Genomic DNA, 19,185 nt, shown 5'->3' with positions numbered 1-19,185 from the left:
ATTCTAGAAACATTCAGGGGCACAATGTCTAGCGACATTGCTACGGCTAAGGCTTTCTTTCAAGACCTTGAAAAGAGGTTTGCTAAAAGTGAAAAGTCTGAAATTGGTACACTTTTGGCAAGCCTTGTTTCAATGAGGTACGGGGGTAAGGACAACATCAATGAGTACATTATGGAAATGTCTCATCTTGCTTCAAGGTTGAAAGCACTGAAGCTTGACCTCTCTGAGGACTTGCTGGTGAACCTAATTTGATTTCTCTTCCTCCTCAATTTAACCAGTTCAAAATGAGCTATAACTGTCAGAAATAGACTTGGTCTCTGAATGAGCTCATCTCACACTGTGTACAGGAACATGAAAAGTTGAAGCAAAACAAGACAGAAAGTGTTCAGTATGCCTCTACCTCGAATGATAATGGAAAGAAAAGGAAGGATAAGGAAGTTGCAGATACACAGCCTCCGAAGAAACAACAGAATATTTCTAGTGATTCTCAAAGTTCCGGTTGTTTTTTTGTGGCAGTGATAGGCATATGACCATGCTTGACGTGCTAAGAAATGTATGCTTCTGAATATGTCTTTGTGTGAAGATTCACTCAACTAAACTTTGAAGTTCAACTCTCTTGTATATGTTTGAGGAATTTATCCTTTACATTGTAAATCTCAAATGTATCCTCACACAAGGACTTGCGCTCTCAACTAACATATTTTTTCATGCTAACTGCACATGCTTTTTAATCCCTTTCAAAAGCTCTTGTTTGATCTTCAAGATGTTGTATTTATAGGCCTCAACAATGATATATACGGGAGACACAAGAATATGAACGTTTGGAAAGTTTTTGTATTGTTTCTGAAATTGTAATTTTCAAATTCTCCTTGCTGGACATTTTCCCGAGCTTAAACTGGTCGTTCAGCGGTTGGTCAATGGTTGAACTAGTCAGCGGTTGAAACTGATCAGCGGTTGAAACTGAACTGGTCAGCAGCTCAATCTGATGTGCTGAAATTGCTTATTTCTGTTTGTGTAGAACCAGTAGCTTCATCACCATTTATCAGTATCTTAAGCTTCGATTCAGAATTTGACTTCTGAAGATGATTTGTAGATCATCGTATTATCTTTTCAACGCATACCGAATCACTTTATTCCAATAATCGAGCTGAGAGATATGGGCAAAATACCTCAACTACTCATACCAAATTGATTACTATTTTCGTGCAATCAGTTTGGTCATTCAACGAACGGTTTGGCCTAGATAAAATTCGATTTTTCCCAACTGAAGTGAACTACCACTTGGTCAAATTAATGGATTGTCATTTGAATTATCCAGCTGAGAGATATAATCAAAATAACGAAGCTCGCCAGAAATTTAGTTTGGCTAAACTCAGTTTCGGTTTTCTTCTTGTGTTAATAACTTCACACTTGAGTAAATATGTTAAAAACACAATAACGAGTTTTGTTAACATCAAAATCAAGATTTCAAACATGAAATGTTCCAACAATTATACAGATTTTAATAATTGTGTTAATTGTATAAAGAGAAAACAAAATAACAAAAGGAAATTAAAAGCCAATAGGTGTTTAAACGTCTTAGAACTTATACATATTGATATTTTTGGACCATTTCCTTCGGCTTCTTGGAATTTTCAATAGTATTTTATAACGTTCACGGATAATTTTTCAAGATATGGCTTCGGTTATCTCATTCATAAAAAAGTACAGTCATTGGATGTGTTCAAAAACTATAAAGTTGAAGTTGAAAATCAACTTGGCTTTAAGATTATAAGAGTTAGATCTGACCATGGTGGTGAATACTATGGTAGGTATGACGATTCAGGTGAACAACGTCCAGGACCTTTTGTTAGATTCCTAGAAGAATACAGTATCGTCCCACAATACACAATGCCGGGTTCGTCCACTATGAATGGTGTTGCTGAAAGACGAAACAGAACGCTTAAAGACATGGTGAGAAGTATGATCATTCATTCTACCTTACCAGAATCACTCTGGGGAGAAACACTAAAGACCGCATCATATATCCTTAACAGGGTTCCAACTAAGGCAGCGACCAAAATCCATCATGAACTTTGGACGGCTAAAAACCATAGTCTTAAGCATCTGCACGTTTGGGGATGTCCAACTGAGGCAAGGCCTTAAAACCTAATGAAAAGAAACTGGACTCAAGAATGGTCAGTTGTTATTTTATTGGATACTCTGAAAGATCCAAGGGTTACAAGTTTTATGATCACACAAGTAAGTTGATTTTTGTGTCAAGAAATGCTCGGTTCTTTGAGGATGTTGAGTTTGCGGGGGGCAGATAAAGTAAGGGATATTGTCTTTGAAGAGGAATTGTAAATATTCCATAGGTGTCTTGGAATTTGATCAGGATCACAATCCTCACTTTGACCAAGACACATTATAGGAAGAAAATATTAGAGATCTTTCAATTCCAGATGAACAAACTCAAGCACCTCTAGAAGCTATGCCATTAAGGAGATCCGCTAGATTGCGGAGAAATACAGTGCCAGATGATTACATTGTATTTCTTCAAGAACATGAGGCAGACATTGGACTAATGGAGGACGATCATATTAGCTTCCGTCAAGCAATGGAAAGTTCTCACTATCAAAAGTGGAATGATGTCATGAATGAGGAGATAAAGTCTATGAAGGACAATGACGTATAGGATCTTGTCCCATTGCCTAAAGGTCCATTGTTTGCAAATTGATATTTAAAATCAAAAGGGATTCAAAAGGCAATGTGGAAAAATATAAGGCTCGTCTTGTCACTAAAGGTTTTACACAGAAAGAAGGCATTCACTATAAAGATATTTTCTCTCCGGTTTCTTCGAAAGACTCTTTAAAAATTATAATGGCTTTTGTGACATATTTCGATCTTGAGCTTCATCAGATGGATGTAAAATTGCGTTTCTAAATGATATTGATGAAACAAGTTATATGGTACAGAGAAATTTTGTGTCCAAAGACACAAATAATATGGTTTGCAAATTAAAGAAATCCATCTATGGGCTCAAACAGGCATCTTGAAAATGGTATTTCAAATTTTATCAAGTGATCATCTCGTTTGGTTTTGAGATGAATTTTGTCGATGATTGTGTGTACCATAAGTTCAGTGGGAGTAAACATATTTTTATGGTTTAATATGTTGATGACATTCTACTCACTATCAAATGATATAGAGTTGTTGCATGACACCAAGAGATTTCAATCTAAGAATTTTGATATGAAATATCTTGGTGATGCATCTTTTGTACTGGGTATTCAGATACATCGGGATTGTTCTCGAGGTGTTCTTGGATTATCTCAGAAAGGCTATACCGAGAAAGTTCTCAAGCGATATAGGATGAAAGATTGTAGACCAATGGATACCCTTGTGGTTAAGTTAGACAAATTTAGTCTCAAACAATGCCCAAAGAATGATTTTGAGGAAAAGGAAATACATAATATTCTCTATGCATCTGCAGTGGGGAGTCTAATGTATGCTTAGGTTAGTACACGTTCAGATATTGCGTACTTGACAGGAATGTTGGGACGATTTTTAAGTAATCCAGGAGTGGAACATTGAAAGGTAGTCAAAAGGTTTTTACGGTACCTACAAAGAACAAAATATTACATGCTCATATATCAGAGGTTGGATCAGCTTAAGATCATTGAGTCTAGTGACTTCGATTTTGCTGGATGCCAAGATAGTATGAAATATACGTCGGGCTACATCTATCTCCTTGTTGGAGGTATCATTCCTGAAAGAGTGCTAAACAGTTATTTATAGCCTCTTCCACCATGACAGATGAGTTTGTAGCGTGTTATGGGGCATCCAATCATGGAATATGGTTGCAAAATTTTGTCACAGGAATGCGCATTGTTGATGGCATTGAAAGACCACTAAAAATACATTGTGACAATAAATCAGCGGTTAGGTATTCCAATAACAACAGGAGCTCGACGAAATCAAAATATATTAACATCAAGTTTCTGGTTGTTAAAGAAAGACTTTAAAGTGGAAAGTTTTCTACTGAGCATATCGTTACAAACTACATGGTTGCGGATCCGCTTACTAAGGCAGTACCACCCAAAAAGTTTCATGAGCACACTGCTAGTATGTGTGTTATGTCAATTGAGCAAATTCAGTTTTATTTATATGGGCTTATATGTAAATAATTATGCGTTGTGGATTGTCAAGTTAAGCCCAAAGTGATCAACTAAGGTTTCGGGCTATTGGGCTTTAATGTATCTAATAGGTTGTGGGTATTTAATATGTAGAGATACAAGTATAATTCCTGTTTTTATGATGGGCTAAAACAGAAATATCAGAAGATAATGATAAACATTATTTATATATATGGGTCATGGTCCCAGACACGCTTTATCATGTTTCCTATTCTCTTCCTCATTAAGAAAATAGTTTATACGAGAAAACAAAAGGATTCTCTCAAGGAAAGAGCGTTTAGATTTGGAAGATCAAGATACGTTCTAAAGAATTCAGGATTATGACTTCAGTTACGTTTTCGCTCAAGTTTTCAGTAAAATGTTTAATAATTTAGCATTATGGATTCTGCAGTTTATGGGTTTTCCCCAACAAAAAAAAGTAGAGTTCTTGTTGTATCATCCAAGATTACTGAAATCCCAGTCTTGCTCTGAGTGCTGTCTTTAAATATCAAAGGCAAAAAATCAATCAGCAGCGAAAAATCCTAACAGACCAAGAATCTTACCATCTGATACATGATACATTTGTTGCGATGACTCTGGCAAAAGCGTTAGAAGAGCGATAGAAAGAAGAAGGTGTGATTATCCTCATGCTGTTGTCAAACGCGATTTCTCCTTTATTTATTGATTTTTTGACACGCAGTTTCTATTTTTTGGGTTAAATTGCAAGGATTCTGTCAAGATAAAATGAAGTGGTTAAGGCTCAAGTTATGTAGTTTTGGATCTTACTTGGCCCACTAAATATTTTTGGGCCAGCCGGTTTTCTAGGCCAAAATCACTAAGACAATGCCTTGGGACAGGAAAAGAGCTTATTTTCACTTCCGGGTGGTTTGAGTAACCCATAATTATTCAAAAACATTTGGGTAGATATTGAAGGAAAGTATAATTTATGTATTAAATTTATTTCCCAAGATTAATTTTTCCTTGTTGATATGACTTTAAATATTTAAATACGGTTTTGTCTTTCTAGATAATGTGATAATTATTGTGATAATTATGCTAAGATTTTTGTGATATAGTATCTTTGTTTAAAAAAAGTTTGTTTCCAATAAAACTCTTACTTTTCATATTGCTTATGTTTCCTTGTTGATAAACCCTAGGACTATAAATAAGAGGATTCATCTCATGCAAAAGGGGGTGATTTACGTAGAATCACATACATACTCTTGCATCTTTGCAAGCCACAAACTTTAGAAGAAAACAATCTACAAGGTTGCTGCTAATCGAAAAGTGCTGAATCCACGTGTCGTTTTGATTGTTGGAGACATCTGCAGACAAAAACTGTGAAAGAGTTGGCTGAAGATTTTTTTGCCTGCTCCAGCTTTGGCATTGTGTTTTGCTTTCTTATATATTGTTTTAATGTGGTTCTTTGTTTTAAAAAGCATTTGATTTTCTCAATAATTAAAATCACTAGTGATAGTTTTTTGTGTAAACTCGTATGTTTTCTAGTGACTATTTTTGCCCTGAGGCACCACGTAAGTATTTATACTTGTGCAAAATTTATTTCGTTCCATCGTATTTAGTTAAAGAAAATTTGTGTTACAAATTTATAAATTCTGCTACATGTTGTCTGAAATGTTGTAACATTTAGCATAACACTTAATTCTGATAAACACAAATTTACGGTTTCATAAGATCTTACTTGTTTCACTATTGAAACAAAATACATCTTATATCTTACAAGTGGTATCAGAGTCTATTCTTGATATACTAAGTGCTGATCCTGACTATTTTGTTTAACATATTTGCTTTTTATAATGGGTGTGTCACTTGCAAATGCAGCACTGCGACCATCAGTGTTAGATGGTTCTAACTACAGTATATGGGAAGTGAAAATTAGATTTTATATAAAGTCCATAGATGAAAGGGCATGGCAGAATGTTATATGTGGTTGGACTCCACCGAAGAGGATAAACGAAGATGATGACAACCTGACAAAACTGGAAAGTGATTGGACTGCTTCGAAGTACAACTCAAAGGCGTTGAATGCAATCTTTTCTTCAGTCAACTTGAATATGTTCAGTTTAATTACAAACTGTGTATCGGCCAAAGATGATTGGGAAATCCTTCAGAAGAATTGTGAAGGTTCTGAAAATGTGAGGAGAATAAAGTTGAGAATGCTTACATCAAAATTCGAGAATCTAAAAATGGAAGAAACCGAAACAATCATTGATTATGATTGACATCTTAGGGAGATTACCAATGAAGCATTGAGTCTAGGTGATCCAATCTCGAATGAACTTCTGGTAAGCAAAGTACTTTGATCCTTGCCTGAAAGATTCAATATAAAAATATGTGCAATTGATGAGGCTAAGGATACAACTCAGATAGCTTTGAAGGATTTAATAAGTTCACTTCGTACCTTCGAAATGAACATGGACATGCAGAAAAAAGATAAGGGAAAAACTATTACATTCCAAGTTTCTAATGATTCGTATAATGATCTTCTTCAACTATTCCAAAAAGTTAATGAATCAGACCGTTGTGAGGGCTCTATTTCCTACATCACAAAGAAATTTGGGGATTATTTAAAAAGAATCGGAGACAAAAAAAGGTTGGACAAAAATCAAAGTTTTTTAGTCTACCAGCCCCTGAAAATCTACAGAAGTTTCCTCCCCAATGTCAGTTTTGACCAAGAAATGAGGGAAATGGTCAGCTTAATCCAAAGAAGTATGATTTAATGCAATGTAGAGAATGCAATGGATTTGGAAATTATGCCAATGAATGTGCAAATAGAACTCGCAAGAATAAAGGGTGCATTGTTTCTTTAAGCGATGAGGAATCTGATGAGGAGGAATCAAATGAAGAAAACAATCACACCTCCTTGACTGCACTTTTGGTAGAAAAACGTTGAATGCGGGTGAATCCTTTAGGTGTGGCCACACCTGGGCGCAACACGTGTTAAAAATCATTGTGCTTTAATTCTACAACTTCTGGAAACTCAAGTATAGATGATGATTTGGAAGTTGATGATGAAGAAATTACTCTTGAGAGTGTACATAAGCTTTATAAAGAGTTGTATGCTGACTGGACTAAAAGAAACAAGATTAACACAACTCTCATGAAGGAGAACACTGAGCTGAAAACGGTGGTTGCCAAACTTGAAGTAATCCTGAACAAAAAATATTTGGAACTATGTAAGATCAAGGATGAGCTTCAAAAGGCGACTGAGACTCTAACCAAATTCAATTCGAGCACATCTAAGCTTGAATCCATACTTTTATGGGAAGAGATGAAAAGAAGTGTTTAGGCTTCAAAGACAGTGTATTTGAAATTGGTGAATAATCTAAATCAACTGTCTTTGTGAAAATAAAAGCTGATTCTTTTAAACAGTCACAATCCACATCTTCGAGTAAAAGTCCTCTACCAAAAAGACAACATGCTGCACCTGTTTCGATGCAAAGAAAACGCAGGTATGTCTGTCATTACTGTTTTAACCCTTGACATATCAGGCCCTACTGTTTTAAACTTAGGGAAGACTGCATGAATACAAATATGAATCGGATGTTGACCAAAACGTTGTCCAACACTTCCAACCATCGATCTACAGTATGACAATTTTGGGTACCAAAGGTAAAAACTCACTGTAATACTGTCTATACATCATTAAAAACCAACACTGCAGGTCACTGGTACTTTGATAGTGGAATCTCACGCCATATGATAGGATCACGAGAACATATCACTGATTATATTGATTAAAAAAAAGTAGTAGAGTAACCTATGGAGGAGGAGCTAAAGGAAATATTGTTGGAAAGGAAACATTGAATGTCGAAAGACTACCAAAGCTCCACAATGTGCTTTATGTCAAACGATTAAATTCAAATTTGATAAGCATAAGCCAATTGTGTGATGATAATTTACATGTCAAGTTTGATAAACATACTTGAGAGATTTGTTTTATGAAACAAATGTGAGCATTATGACAGGAACAAGGTATTCGGACAACTGATATCAAATAGGTAAAGAACATACATGCAAACATGCACAAGTCAGTGAACTTGACATTTGGCATCAAAAACTCGGTCATGTGAATTTCAAAACCCTAAAGAATTTGTGTAAGTACGGTGCAGTACGAGTTATGTCTAATATATCATCTGGTACACCATATATTTGGGGGGATTGTCGAAAGTGTAAGCAAACTCGTGGGTCACACCTCGTGTTGCCTCACTTTGGGACAACACGTTGTCTCGAGTTACTACACATGGACCTTATGTATCTATAGAAATGGGAAGCTTCGGAGGTAAGGAATATTTTTTTTGTGTGTCGATGATTTCTCACATTTTTCATAGGTAAGTTTTATTAGGGAAAAGTCGGACATTTTTTATGTTTTTAAACAGTTAATCACAAGGATTATAATCTTCCATAATTTGAATGGGAGAAGGATCAGGACTGATTATAGTAAGGAATTTGAAAATTCTTTATTTTCATCCTTTTGTGACAGGAAAAGAATTTCACATGACTATTCGGCTCCAAAAACACCACAATAAAATGGCATAGTGGAACGCAATAACAGAATATTGCAGGAAATGGCAAGAGTAATGCTAGCTTCGAAGAACATCTCAAAACGTTTTTCGGCAGAGGCCTTTAACGCCGCATGTCATATTTCGAATAGGGTGTATTTAAGAAGTGGTTCAACCATGATATCTTATTAGATATTAATGGGAAAGAAGCATAACATTAAATATTTTCATGTTTTTGGTTGTGTTTGTTATACTTTGAATGACATAGATCAACTCGCAAAATTTGATTCGAAAAGTGACAAGTGTCTATTTGTGGGATATGCTAAAAATAGTCGTGCATATTGTGTTTTTAACCTAAGAACAAAGACTATCATTGAATCAGTTAATGTTTTTTTTTATGACTGTGCAGATCTCAAAATGAAAACAGCTGAAGATGATGTGGATAATCTTCTGGAAATTCCAATCTTACTGGAAATTCATGTGTTACACTAGATGTTATAACACCTAGCACAACATGTGACATTGAAGTCACTGAACCTGATGATGAAATACACACTGATGATGATACAGTAGATGATGGACAAAACGTTCCAAATAAAATCCAGAAAAATCATCCATCATCTCAATTAATTGGAAATGTGCGTGGAGACGTTCGAACTCAAAAGAAAGAAAATATCGATTATCGGAATATGGTTGGACTAGTGTACATAATAACTATATACTCACAGGTCAGATTTTCATTTTTTGTTTCAAATCCCGAACCTAAAAATGTCAATGAAGCATAAAAAGATGAGTTTTGGACCAATGCAATACATGATGAGCTTGAACAATTTGTTTGAAATGATGTATGGTATTTAGTTCTACCTCCTGACCAAAAATAGAATTGGGATAAAATAGATTTTCAAAAATAAAACCGATGAGTCAGAAAACATCATTCGAAACAAAGCAAGGTTAGTTGTTCAAGGGTACACACAGGTTGAAGGGGTTGATTTTATTGAGACATTTGCTCTTGTTGCTCGTATTGAGTCAGCCCGACTATTGCTAGCAATTACATGCTACATGAAAATCAAACTTTTTCAAATAGATTTCAAAAGTGCATTTTTGAATGGGATTTTGTGTGAGGAAGTATATGTAAATCAGCCTAAAGGATTTGAGGATCCACATCATTTGGATTGTGTTTAAAATTGAAAAAGGCACTCTATGATTTGAGGCAAGCACCACGTGCTTGATATGGAAGACTGACTGAGTATCTAATTGAAATGGGCTTCAAACGAGGTCAAGTAGACAAAACTCTTTTTATTCAAAAGTCTAAAGGTGTTATCCTTATCTACCAATTATATGTTAATGACATAATTTTGGCAAGGTTCTAAAAAGTGTGAAGCACCCTGAAGCGCGGATGTCGAGTTCCAAGCTTTTCAAGCTTAAACGAGATTAGCACAGGCTTAAGAATTTTTTTATCTTTAGTGTAATTGTAATTATTTCAAACTAATAAATAGATAAAATAATACATAAATATGATAAATTTAAGTTTGATGTATTAATTCTCGTATTTATTAAAGCATACAAATCTCAAAATTACAATCTTTAAAATTTTGACAGCATTTCCTATGGATTTCCAGCTTTATTCAACGGTTTCAGTCGTCACACCATTTTGTCGCAAACCGGTGCTGGAATTCTATGCCAATCTATCACCAGGAGTCGGTGATTAAGATCAGCTAAATATGGGAAAGTATTTGTTCGAGACAAAATTTATGAATTCAATCCTGCTGCAATCAATCTGCACTGCCATACACCAACCGATTTTGTAGATGGACTCCCTCCTGACATTCACGATGTCACTTCCACACTCACTGGGGGTCTTATCACCGAATTCCCAGCACATCCACAACGGCACTCAGCTGCAAAATTGACCTCTTTTTATTTGGTGTTACACAAACTGGCCATCCGAAATTGGCCACCTTCTACAAATTCCACCATCGTGACCCGAAGCCAAGCTTTGGTTCTATACTCCATTGGGACTAAAGGAGTGTTTAACTTTGGGAAGCTAGTCTTTAAGATTGTGCTTCAATATGCTGAAAGAGGCCTCAAAGCATCAAAGCTCTTGTTCCTCTCACTGATCTATGGAATGCTTATATCTCAAGGATTTGTTCGGGACATTGATGAGCAACTCTCTGACATTAGTGATAAATTTAAAATTTCTCTGGCTTTCTTCAAGGGTAATCGGAAGATTGATCTTCCATGGTCTGATTCTCATTCTTCTCATGTTGCAGATGATATCCCTCAAAGTACTCACGATATTACCGGATCTATAGGATATGTAATGCTCTCAACGACTGTCATCCAAGCCCGGATAGACCATGATTTGGCCAAGATAATTCAGGGCAAAGCTGATCTAGTCTACTATGAGAACTTCGTTGTTGTCTATCGACTGACTATGGAGATAGCTGTCCATTCTTGACAAAAAAAGAGAGGAGATGCAACTCAAATTCAAACCCAAGCTGATGTTGATGTTGATGCCGATGTTGATGTTGCTGGACCATCTAGCACCAAGAATGGTGAAGATGCTGATGAAGGGACTGCGAATTGAAAGGATCAAATGATTTTTATCTGATATTTTTTATGTTTTCTCTTTTAATGTTTTGCTCTGATAGTATGGTTGTTTATATCTGATTTGATTGATAAAAGTTTTTGTTTTCCCTGATATGTTTCTGTTTTTACTCTGTTTTAATGAACAGTTAATGATATTTTGCAGGTGTTGTCTCTTGTGTTGCTAACACAACTAACAACACCCGTGCTAACTTGATTTTATTTAGAGGGATAAAAATTCTCATATTAAGGGGGAGTTAACTGGAGTTTAACTGAGAAATTGAGTTTGATCTCATTTTTTCTATAAATGCAAAAAGGAAGAGATTGGGGGGAAATATAATTTTCGTATTAAATTTATTTCCCAAGATTATTTTTTCCTTGTTGATATGATTTTGTCTTTCTAGATAATGTGATAATTATGCTAAGATTTTGTCTTTCTAGATAATGTGATAATTATGCTAAGATTTTTGTGATATGGTATCTTTGTTTAAAAAGAGTTTGTTTCTAATAAAACTCTTATTTTTCATATTGTATAGGTTTCTTTGTTGATAAACCATAGGGCTATAAATAAGAGAATTCATTTCATGAAAAAGGGGGGTGATTTACGCATAAGCATATACATACTCTTGCACCACGCCATAAACTTTAGAAGAAAACAATCTACAAGGTTGTTGTTAATCGAAGAGTGCTGAATCCACGTGTTGCTGTGATTGTGAAAACATCTGCTAACAACAATTGTGAAGGAGTTGGCTGAAGATTTCTTTTTGTTGCTCCAGTTTTGACATCGTATTTTGCTTCCTTATATATTGTTTTAATGTTGTTCTTTGTTTTAGGAGCATTTAATTTTCTCAACGTGTTGAGGAAATTGATTTTTGATTAAAATCACTAGTGATAGCTTTTATGTAAACTAGTTGGCTTTCTAGTGAATATTTTTTGTCCTAAGAGACCGCACAAGTATTTATACCTCACTGCGGTATTTATACTTGTGTAAAATTATTTTATTCCATCGTCTTTACTTAAAGACAATTTGTGTTACAAACTTATATATTCTGCCGCATGTTGTCTGAAATATTGTAACATTTAACAATTAATTATGATAAATACAAATTTACGATTTCAACGATCTTCCTTGTTTCACTGTTAAACAAAATACACCCCATACTTTACAGATATAATATTCATTTATGGGAGCAAGTAAAAAAATGCTATGAAAAGATTGTACTCGAGGACAAAGATATGCTGTCTGCTATCGTTATCACTAAAAAAATTGATTTATTCATTGTTGTATTTAAGTATTTCCAATCTTAAAAATTCGATTCTAAAATTTATTTGTTAGAAATCTGATCAAATTGACTGATACAGGGAGAAATTATGTTGATTCTGTATAAATGGTGTTAACAACGAAAAATTTTGGTTCAATTTATACAAGGTTTGAACAGTAATGGCATTTTTCACGAATAAATAATCCTAGAAGAATTCTGTGGTTTGGGCATGTATAAATGTATTGGTCTGAAAATCAAGTTCTTCAAAGAAATTTTGGGGAAAAAATACTAGATTTCAAGAAATTGATCTTCTTGGTATACAGCTATTAGAATGAGTTTTTGTAAAGAGAAAATAAAACCTTTCTATCAACAATTTTTTACGAGGAAGACAATCCGTTTATGCCAACAGCAAACGGCAGTTAACAATGAAATAGCTTCAGTGTGGTAATAGCCTGCAGGTCGGGCAGAACCACTTTCCTTTAAACCTCGTCTCTGGTGTGAGGCCAACGCAGGCATAATGAAACCATTCACCCCCTTGGCACTGTCAACAAAACCCAAGAGTGAAAAATGTACCCATGAAAGTCCATTTCAATTTTAACAAGTAATCGCAAATATTTACACCCAAATTATTCCCACCCTTCGTTCAATATATTTAAACCATGCCTTGAGTACATTACTCCAAAAGAATATATTTCAGTAATGTAGCAACGATTCATGGAAGCTGCCAACCTCTTCTAACAGGCATTCAAGAATTATTGGTCCCATTTCTAATAAGACTAAATGGTCCAAACAGGAAAGAAAAAGACTATTTTTGAAAAAGTTCAGGGAAAAGAGGAGAAAAAGAAGGGAAAATAAACTTACATTTTCATTGTCACAAGCAATCATGTCACCAAAAGAAACCTGCACAACAAGTATTTCAGTAGTGCTTCATACAACATTGTGTTAATTCTGAAGCAGTGGACTCAAACTAGAAATCGGGGATACGGAAGTCAGGACCTGATGACAAACACAGTAAGTAGGTTCATTTGGATCAATGGGTTGATCTAGCTCAACCACAGAAGCAAATTCTTTCTTAAGGCTGCCAGGAGGCGGCATGAGATCCAAACCTCTATTGCGCTCCCTGTCCCAATCCTTATCCCTGTAATCAATCCTTTTTGATTGAGGAGTTCCGTAGAACCTACGCTTTTCGTTTTTAGGAACTAAAGGTAATGGAGGAAGCACAGCCAATTCATCTGGTGCTATTTTACCTTCTGCAAAAATTATTATGGACATGATCCATCATCAATTATAATCATTTTGGCAAGCTATGCTAGAAACAGGCATGTTGGCTAACTAGCTCACACCCACCTTGTTGGGCTTAGAAACTACACACGCATAGACATAAGCTCACACAATTTGTCGGTCCATAAAGGGCTGGCATTACCGTTGGGTACTAAGTACCATTCAGAATGAAAACTTCCTAGACCTTGTAGTAGAAAAGTAATATCTAGTTGTTTTCAAAGCAATACACTATGTTAAAATCCACAACAAAGAACTTGTCAAACTCAGAAATCCACAACAAAGAATATCATGTGATCTTGGAAATCCACAATAAAGAACTTGTCAAACTTTTACAAGCCACAGGGCCCCGACTAAATTTACTAAAAAAATACCTATCTAGCTGTTTTCCAAACTAGAACACACTATATCAAAATCCCTAGGAGTACCTTGTTTCAGATCTTCCGCAAAGTTGTTCAGATCCTCATCAAGACGTCTTATGTGACTGTCAATCTGTTGGAAAGTCGCAAAAAATAAATATTATCACCTTCCCTAGTATATAGACATGGCCACAACAGATAGCAGGCTGAATTCTTCCTTAATTCACCACCCAAAACCTAGAAACAAGAAGCCAACGAAAAGCGTACCTTTTTCCAGTCTCCAAACATGGGAACAAGATAAAGAGAGAAAACACATATAGAAGTGACAAAAGGAGCCGAAGCTTGTTGAAAGGTATTACACTGAGCAAGCAGTGGTGACCGAAAAATGCAGTTAAACACCAAACACTGACACTACTACTTTGCAAGTCAATTAAAACATTGAACGCAGAAAATAAACAAAATAAATGGAAAAGAAACATTCCGCGCGAAACTAGTAATCAATGCAACAATGGAAAATATATATAGAAGGGTTTACAAGGTCATGAGCTTGTCGAGCCAGTAAAACCTTCTCAGTGCAAAGGCTAAGGGCATTGTCCTGGTTCACCTCAATCTCCTTTCGAAGCTTTTCAAAAATCTTATCCTCATCATCCTCTTCCACCTCCTTGTTTTTCCTCCACATAGAGTTCACCTGAGATGCCAACCCCAGAGAGTACTTGGTTTGTTGCCTCGTGTGAGTTATCATAGCTTAATTGAGAACACTCAGATACAGAGACAATGTTAGTCATTTTTCATATCAATAGCTTTAGTACAACAACATTAGCAATCGATCATGCAAAAGAAACAAACACTAACATATACTACATCAAATAATAGCAGCTAAACCTTGGGAGCGTTCATCAAGCTCTCGAATGGTGTTAAGAAGTCTCTGCAACTCCCCCGGAAGTGTGCTAGAATCTTTCATTAAATACCCAAGAAACAACAAATAATAAACATCACACTCTAAAATTTAACCAACACTGCGATTATATAGAAATGAAAAGCTCACATTCTACATAGTCGTCCACAAAAACCCCTGTCCTCGCAATAGCCATCTCTTAAAAAAGATCGTTTCGCTCGCTAACCAATCCACTTCCTCTGCAGTTTAACAGCACACTGAATGAGGTAGAAAAATATAGAAATTGACCAAATTTTAAACTTCCCAGATGGCAATTGAGCTACACATGTTTTAAGCTTCACTTACCATAAAGCTGGGACTTTTATTATTTGAAAATTACAGCAACGTATAATAAAAAATAAGACAATTATTCTCAAGCATATAAACTTCAAAATGAATCCAAGATTGATATATCTACCACTTCGGGCTTCGAAATTTGAGGCTTTCGCATGGAGGTGGACGAGGAATCGACTGCCGGAGTGGCAGAATATTCGGAGAGACGATTGATTTCTAGGGCTCGGAAGCTAGAGCGAGAACGCATGTACCAAAATTAATTTGGGATTTTAGTAAAATTATTCTTTAACCCCGATGCCTTGTAATGTATTAAAAATTATTTATTTACTTTCTTAAAAGGACTCAAATACCCTTCTTCAAGAAAATGATTAAAAAAATTAATCTGTTTAAAAAAAAAAAAAATAATAAGTTTCTTCAAGATTTGAAAGTTTGTCTAGTCATTTTGCACATTATCTGACATTTCAGAAAGTTCTTGATGACTCTTCTGCTTGAACAGGAGAGGTTCTCTGAACATATTTTTCCTCAGCAGTAGCATCAGAACCTGCAATTTCTTGTGGTTCATTTGGAGGGGAGAAGATGGATGATCTTTCATTTCGTGCATTTCTTGTTGTTGAGCATAAGAGAATAAACCAAGCTCAAGAATTGGAGTGTGCAAATGAATTTCTGGAGGAGGAGCTGGTGCTGATTATTCCGAAACATGAGCTTGCTGAGGATCAACGATTTCTTCATCAGGCGTAAGGGCCACTTGGACAATTGAACTCACAACGTCATCCAAAGTGGATATGCTAAATCTCGTGTGGAAAGCAGATAAGACTGTAAACGTCAGACTTGAAGTTGAGTTATTTAGTGTTCATCTTGTATACCTCCATTGTTTCTGCACAAAGTGTGAAATTGGATCAAAGTACGAATGTTCAAGGTTGAAGATTTCCAAGAGAATTATGATGCAAGAATATGAAAAGTTGCTGAGAAAATCAGTCGAGGTGAATGAGGCGGTGAAATAGTACATGTAGAGCCGGAAAAGACCAACACAAAGAGATGTGTCAACATGTTTGTGGTTATTTTCAAACTTTTTAAAATTAACTTTCCGTTAAGCAACCAATCTGATAAATTTAAGGGATTTAATAAAAAGAGTAATATTTGATTGTCTTTAAAGGTTAATAATTATATTTGAATCAATTTGTTTACACTATATGATAATGGCTGCTGAACAGAGAAGTGTTGAAGACCAACAAAGACCTAAATTCACCGGAATGTTCTGTTTTATCAATGTAATTGTGAATTAATGTTTAACAATGTCAAATGATTTCCCCTAAAGACATGAATAACTTAAGAATAATTAAGAAAAATCGATTAATACTAAAATATTACAAAAATGCAAAAAAAATTATTCTTGGGTAACGGTTTGGTGAAGATATTTGTTTTTCAGTAGACATTTATTCCAGTATGATATCTTTTTTCATAACATTATCTCTGATTAAATGATGTCTTATATTAATGGGCTTTGTTCTTGAATGAAACATTGTATGTGATCGCAATTTCAATTGTGTTGTCACAAAATATAGGTGATTAAGAGTCATATATGTTGTAATTTCTTAGTTTTTGTTGAATCCATAGAAGCTGAGAACAAGAACTTCCAGTAACCAAATATTCAGTTTCTACTGTTGATGTAGCTATGCGATTCTGTTTCTTACTAAACCATGATATCAATTGTCACCAAGAAATTGACAAGAACCACTTATACTTTCATGTCAAGATTACACTTTGCATAGTTAGCATCTGAATATCCAATTAATTAAATGTTGAATATTTGGGATACCATAAGACAACATTTTGAGTTCCTTTCAGATATTCAATATACATTTTGTAGTAAGATAATGTGATTGCTTAGGGCCAAATTGAAATCTTGCATAGATACAACAACAAACATGATAACAAGTCTACTGACAGTTAGATATAGCAGTGAACCTATTAGTCCTCGAAACATGGTTATCTTTACTGAAATTCCTCTTTAATCTTTGTAATTTAATTGATGAATTCATGGGAGTTGATATAGTAGAACATGTTTCCTTGTCAAATTTTTTCATCAATTCTTTTGTATATTTCAATTGATTTATTAAGATTCCAAATTCATTTTTCTTAACTTGCAATCTTAAGAAGAATATTAACTATTTAATCATGCTTATCTCAAATTTATTTTACATCAAATTGACAAATTTCTCACACAATCGATGGTCAATATTTCCAAAAGTGATATCATCCACATAAATTTGCACAAGATTTTCACAAATTTAAACAAAGTCTTATCCACAAAACCTATAGTAAATTCATGATTAATTAAGAACTAAGATAAAATATCATACCATGATCTAGGTTCTTGCTTCAATCTATACAATTCTTTGTTCAACTTGAATACATGATTAGTCAGTGTGTGATCAATAAATCCTGGAAGTTTTTCAACATAAAATTCTTCTTGCAATAATTCATTCAAGAAGACATTTTAACATCCATTTGATATATCTTAAATTTCTTAAAAGCAGCATAAACAAGAAATATTCTAATTACTTTTAGTCTAACAACAATACGAGAAAATGTTTCATCAAAGTCTATTCCTTCATCTTCTCTAAATCATTATACTACTAATTTTACCTTATTTCTTATTACAAGTCAACCTTTATTTAATTATTTTTTAAAACCATATGGCTCATATAAAAGATTGATGACTGGGTTTAGGTGTGAAGTTCCATAGTTTGTTTCTTTCAAACTTATTTAGTTCTTCCTACATAGCTTTTATCCAACTAATATCAACAAGGGCTTTATCTATCTTATTAGGTTCAAGTTTAGATATGAAAGCAGTAGACATATATTCATTTATCATTTTCCTTCTAGCTATAAAATGAGATGAAGGATTACCTATTACCAGATAAGGATGATGAGTTTTACTCCACCTGAGAGAAGGATAAAAAATATCCTTCTTTGATTGCAGATGATCATCATTATGTATTGGAACTTCAAGAAGGGGTTCTTGATCAATGTTGTTTTCTTCCTCGTTGTTTTGATCTCTGCTGATCTGCTCTACTAGTTCCAGATCAAAAACTTCTGGTTCAGGAGATTGAATAGATCTTTTGGCTTAGTTACATTATCATCATTGTCATGTAGGTCTAAATGAATGACACTACAAGAAAAACGACTTTCCGCAGCACGTCATCAACAGCGTGCATTAAAAGCACGCTGCGAATTCTACTTTTCACGGCGTGCACCCACCTGTGCGCCGTTAATAGTGTTGCACTTGATACTATTAACGGCGTGCGGTAAAAGCACACTGCGGATAGTACTATGGACGGCGTGCATATAAAGCACGCTGCGGATAGTAATTTGATACTATTAACAGCATGCATTAAAAGCACGCTGCGGATATTACTATGGACGGCGTGCATTAAACGCACGCTGCGGATAGTAATATTTGCAGCATGCATTTGTGCGCTGTTAATAAATTGTATAAATGACAGCGCACAATAAACGCACGACGTTCATAGTATTATTAACGACGTACAAGTTTATGGGTGCTGTTAAAAATAAATCATTTTTTTTAAAAAAAATCGTGTTCAGACATTAACGGCGTACATTAAGCACACGCCGTTAATAGTATTATTCACGGCTTGCATATTATTAGCACGCTGCCGAAAATGAGTTCTAATTTCGATTTAAGGCCACATTTTCCGATTGACATGGGCGACGGCTGCGAAAAATGAGTTAAGGCCACATTTAGCGACGGCTTATTTCAAACTGTCGCCGATTTTA

General features: G+C 34.9%; 1 protein-coding gene across 3 annotated transcripts; it reads right to left on the bottom strand.

Moving 5' to 3' along the window:
• Positions 1-12,794: 12,794 nt before the first annotated feature.
• Positions 12,795-15,675, bottom strand: LOC140827091 (PHD finger protein ING2-like). Of its 3 annotated transcripts, none has more exons than XM_073189699.1 (8): positions 15,481-15,675; positions 15,205-15,293; positions 15,042-15,113; positions 14,695-14,903; positions 14,229-14,292; positions 13,519-13,772; positions 13,384-13,422; positions 12,795-13,063 (listed from the first exon to the last, which is right to left on the bottom strand). In XM_073189699.1, the coding sequence occupies exons 2-8, from the start codon at positions 15,248-15,250 to the stop codon at positions 12,959-12,961; spliced, it is 789 nt and encodes a 262-aa protein (XP_073045800.1). In that variant the 5' UTR covers positions 15,251-15,293; positions 15,481-15,675; the 3' UTR covers positions 12,795-12,958. The 3 variants fall into 3 exon arrangements, with proteins under 3 accessions (XP_073045800.1, XP_073045799.1, XP_073045798.1); XM_073189698.1 differs by having other exon boundaries at positions 15,205-15,311; positions 15,512-15,675; XM_073189697.1 differs by having other exon boundaries at positions 15,512-15,675.
• Positions 15,676-19,185: the final 3,510 nt, after the last annotated feature.

The sequence above is a fragment of the Primulina eburnea genome, chromosome 3 (genome assembly GCF_022965805.1).
Source record: "Primulina eburnea isolate SZY01 chromosome 3, ASM2296580v1, whole genome shotgun sequence".
NCBI classification, from domain to species: domain Eukaryota; kingdom Viridiplantae; phylum Streptophyta; class Magnoliopsida; order Lamiales; family Gesneriaceae; genus Primulina; species Primulina eburnea.
Note: the sequence above shows the minus strand (reverse complement) of the source record. Positions and strands in the feature narration are given on the sequence as shown.

What these genes read in the sequence shown, in the direction of transcription:
- LOC140827091 (XM_073189699.1), bottom strand. Translation starts at nt 15,250, where the DNA reads ATGGCTATTGCGAGGACAGGGGTTTTTGTGGACGACTATGTAGAAT. An exon ending in TGTGGACGACTATGTAGAAT is followed by an intron (nt 15,114 to 15,204) that starts GTGAGCTTTTCA and finishes ATTTAATGAAAG; the next exon opens with ATTCTAGCACACTTCCGGGG. An exon ending in GCTTGATGAACGCTCCCAAG is followed by an intron (nt 14,904 to 15,041) that starts GTTTAGCTGCTA and finishes TTCTCAATTAAG; the next exon opens with CTATGATAACTCACACGAGG.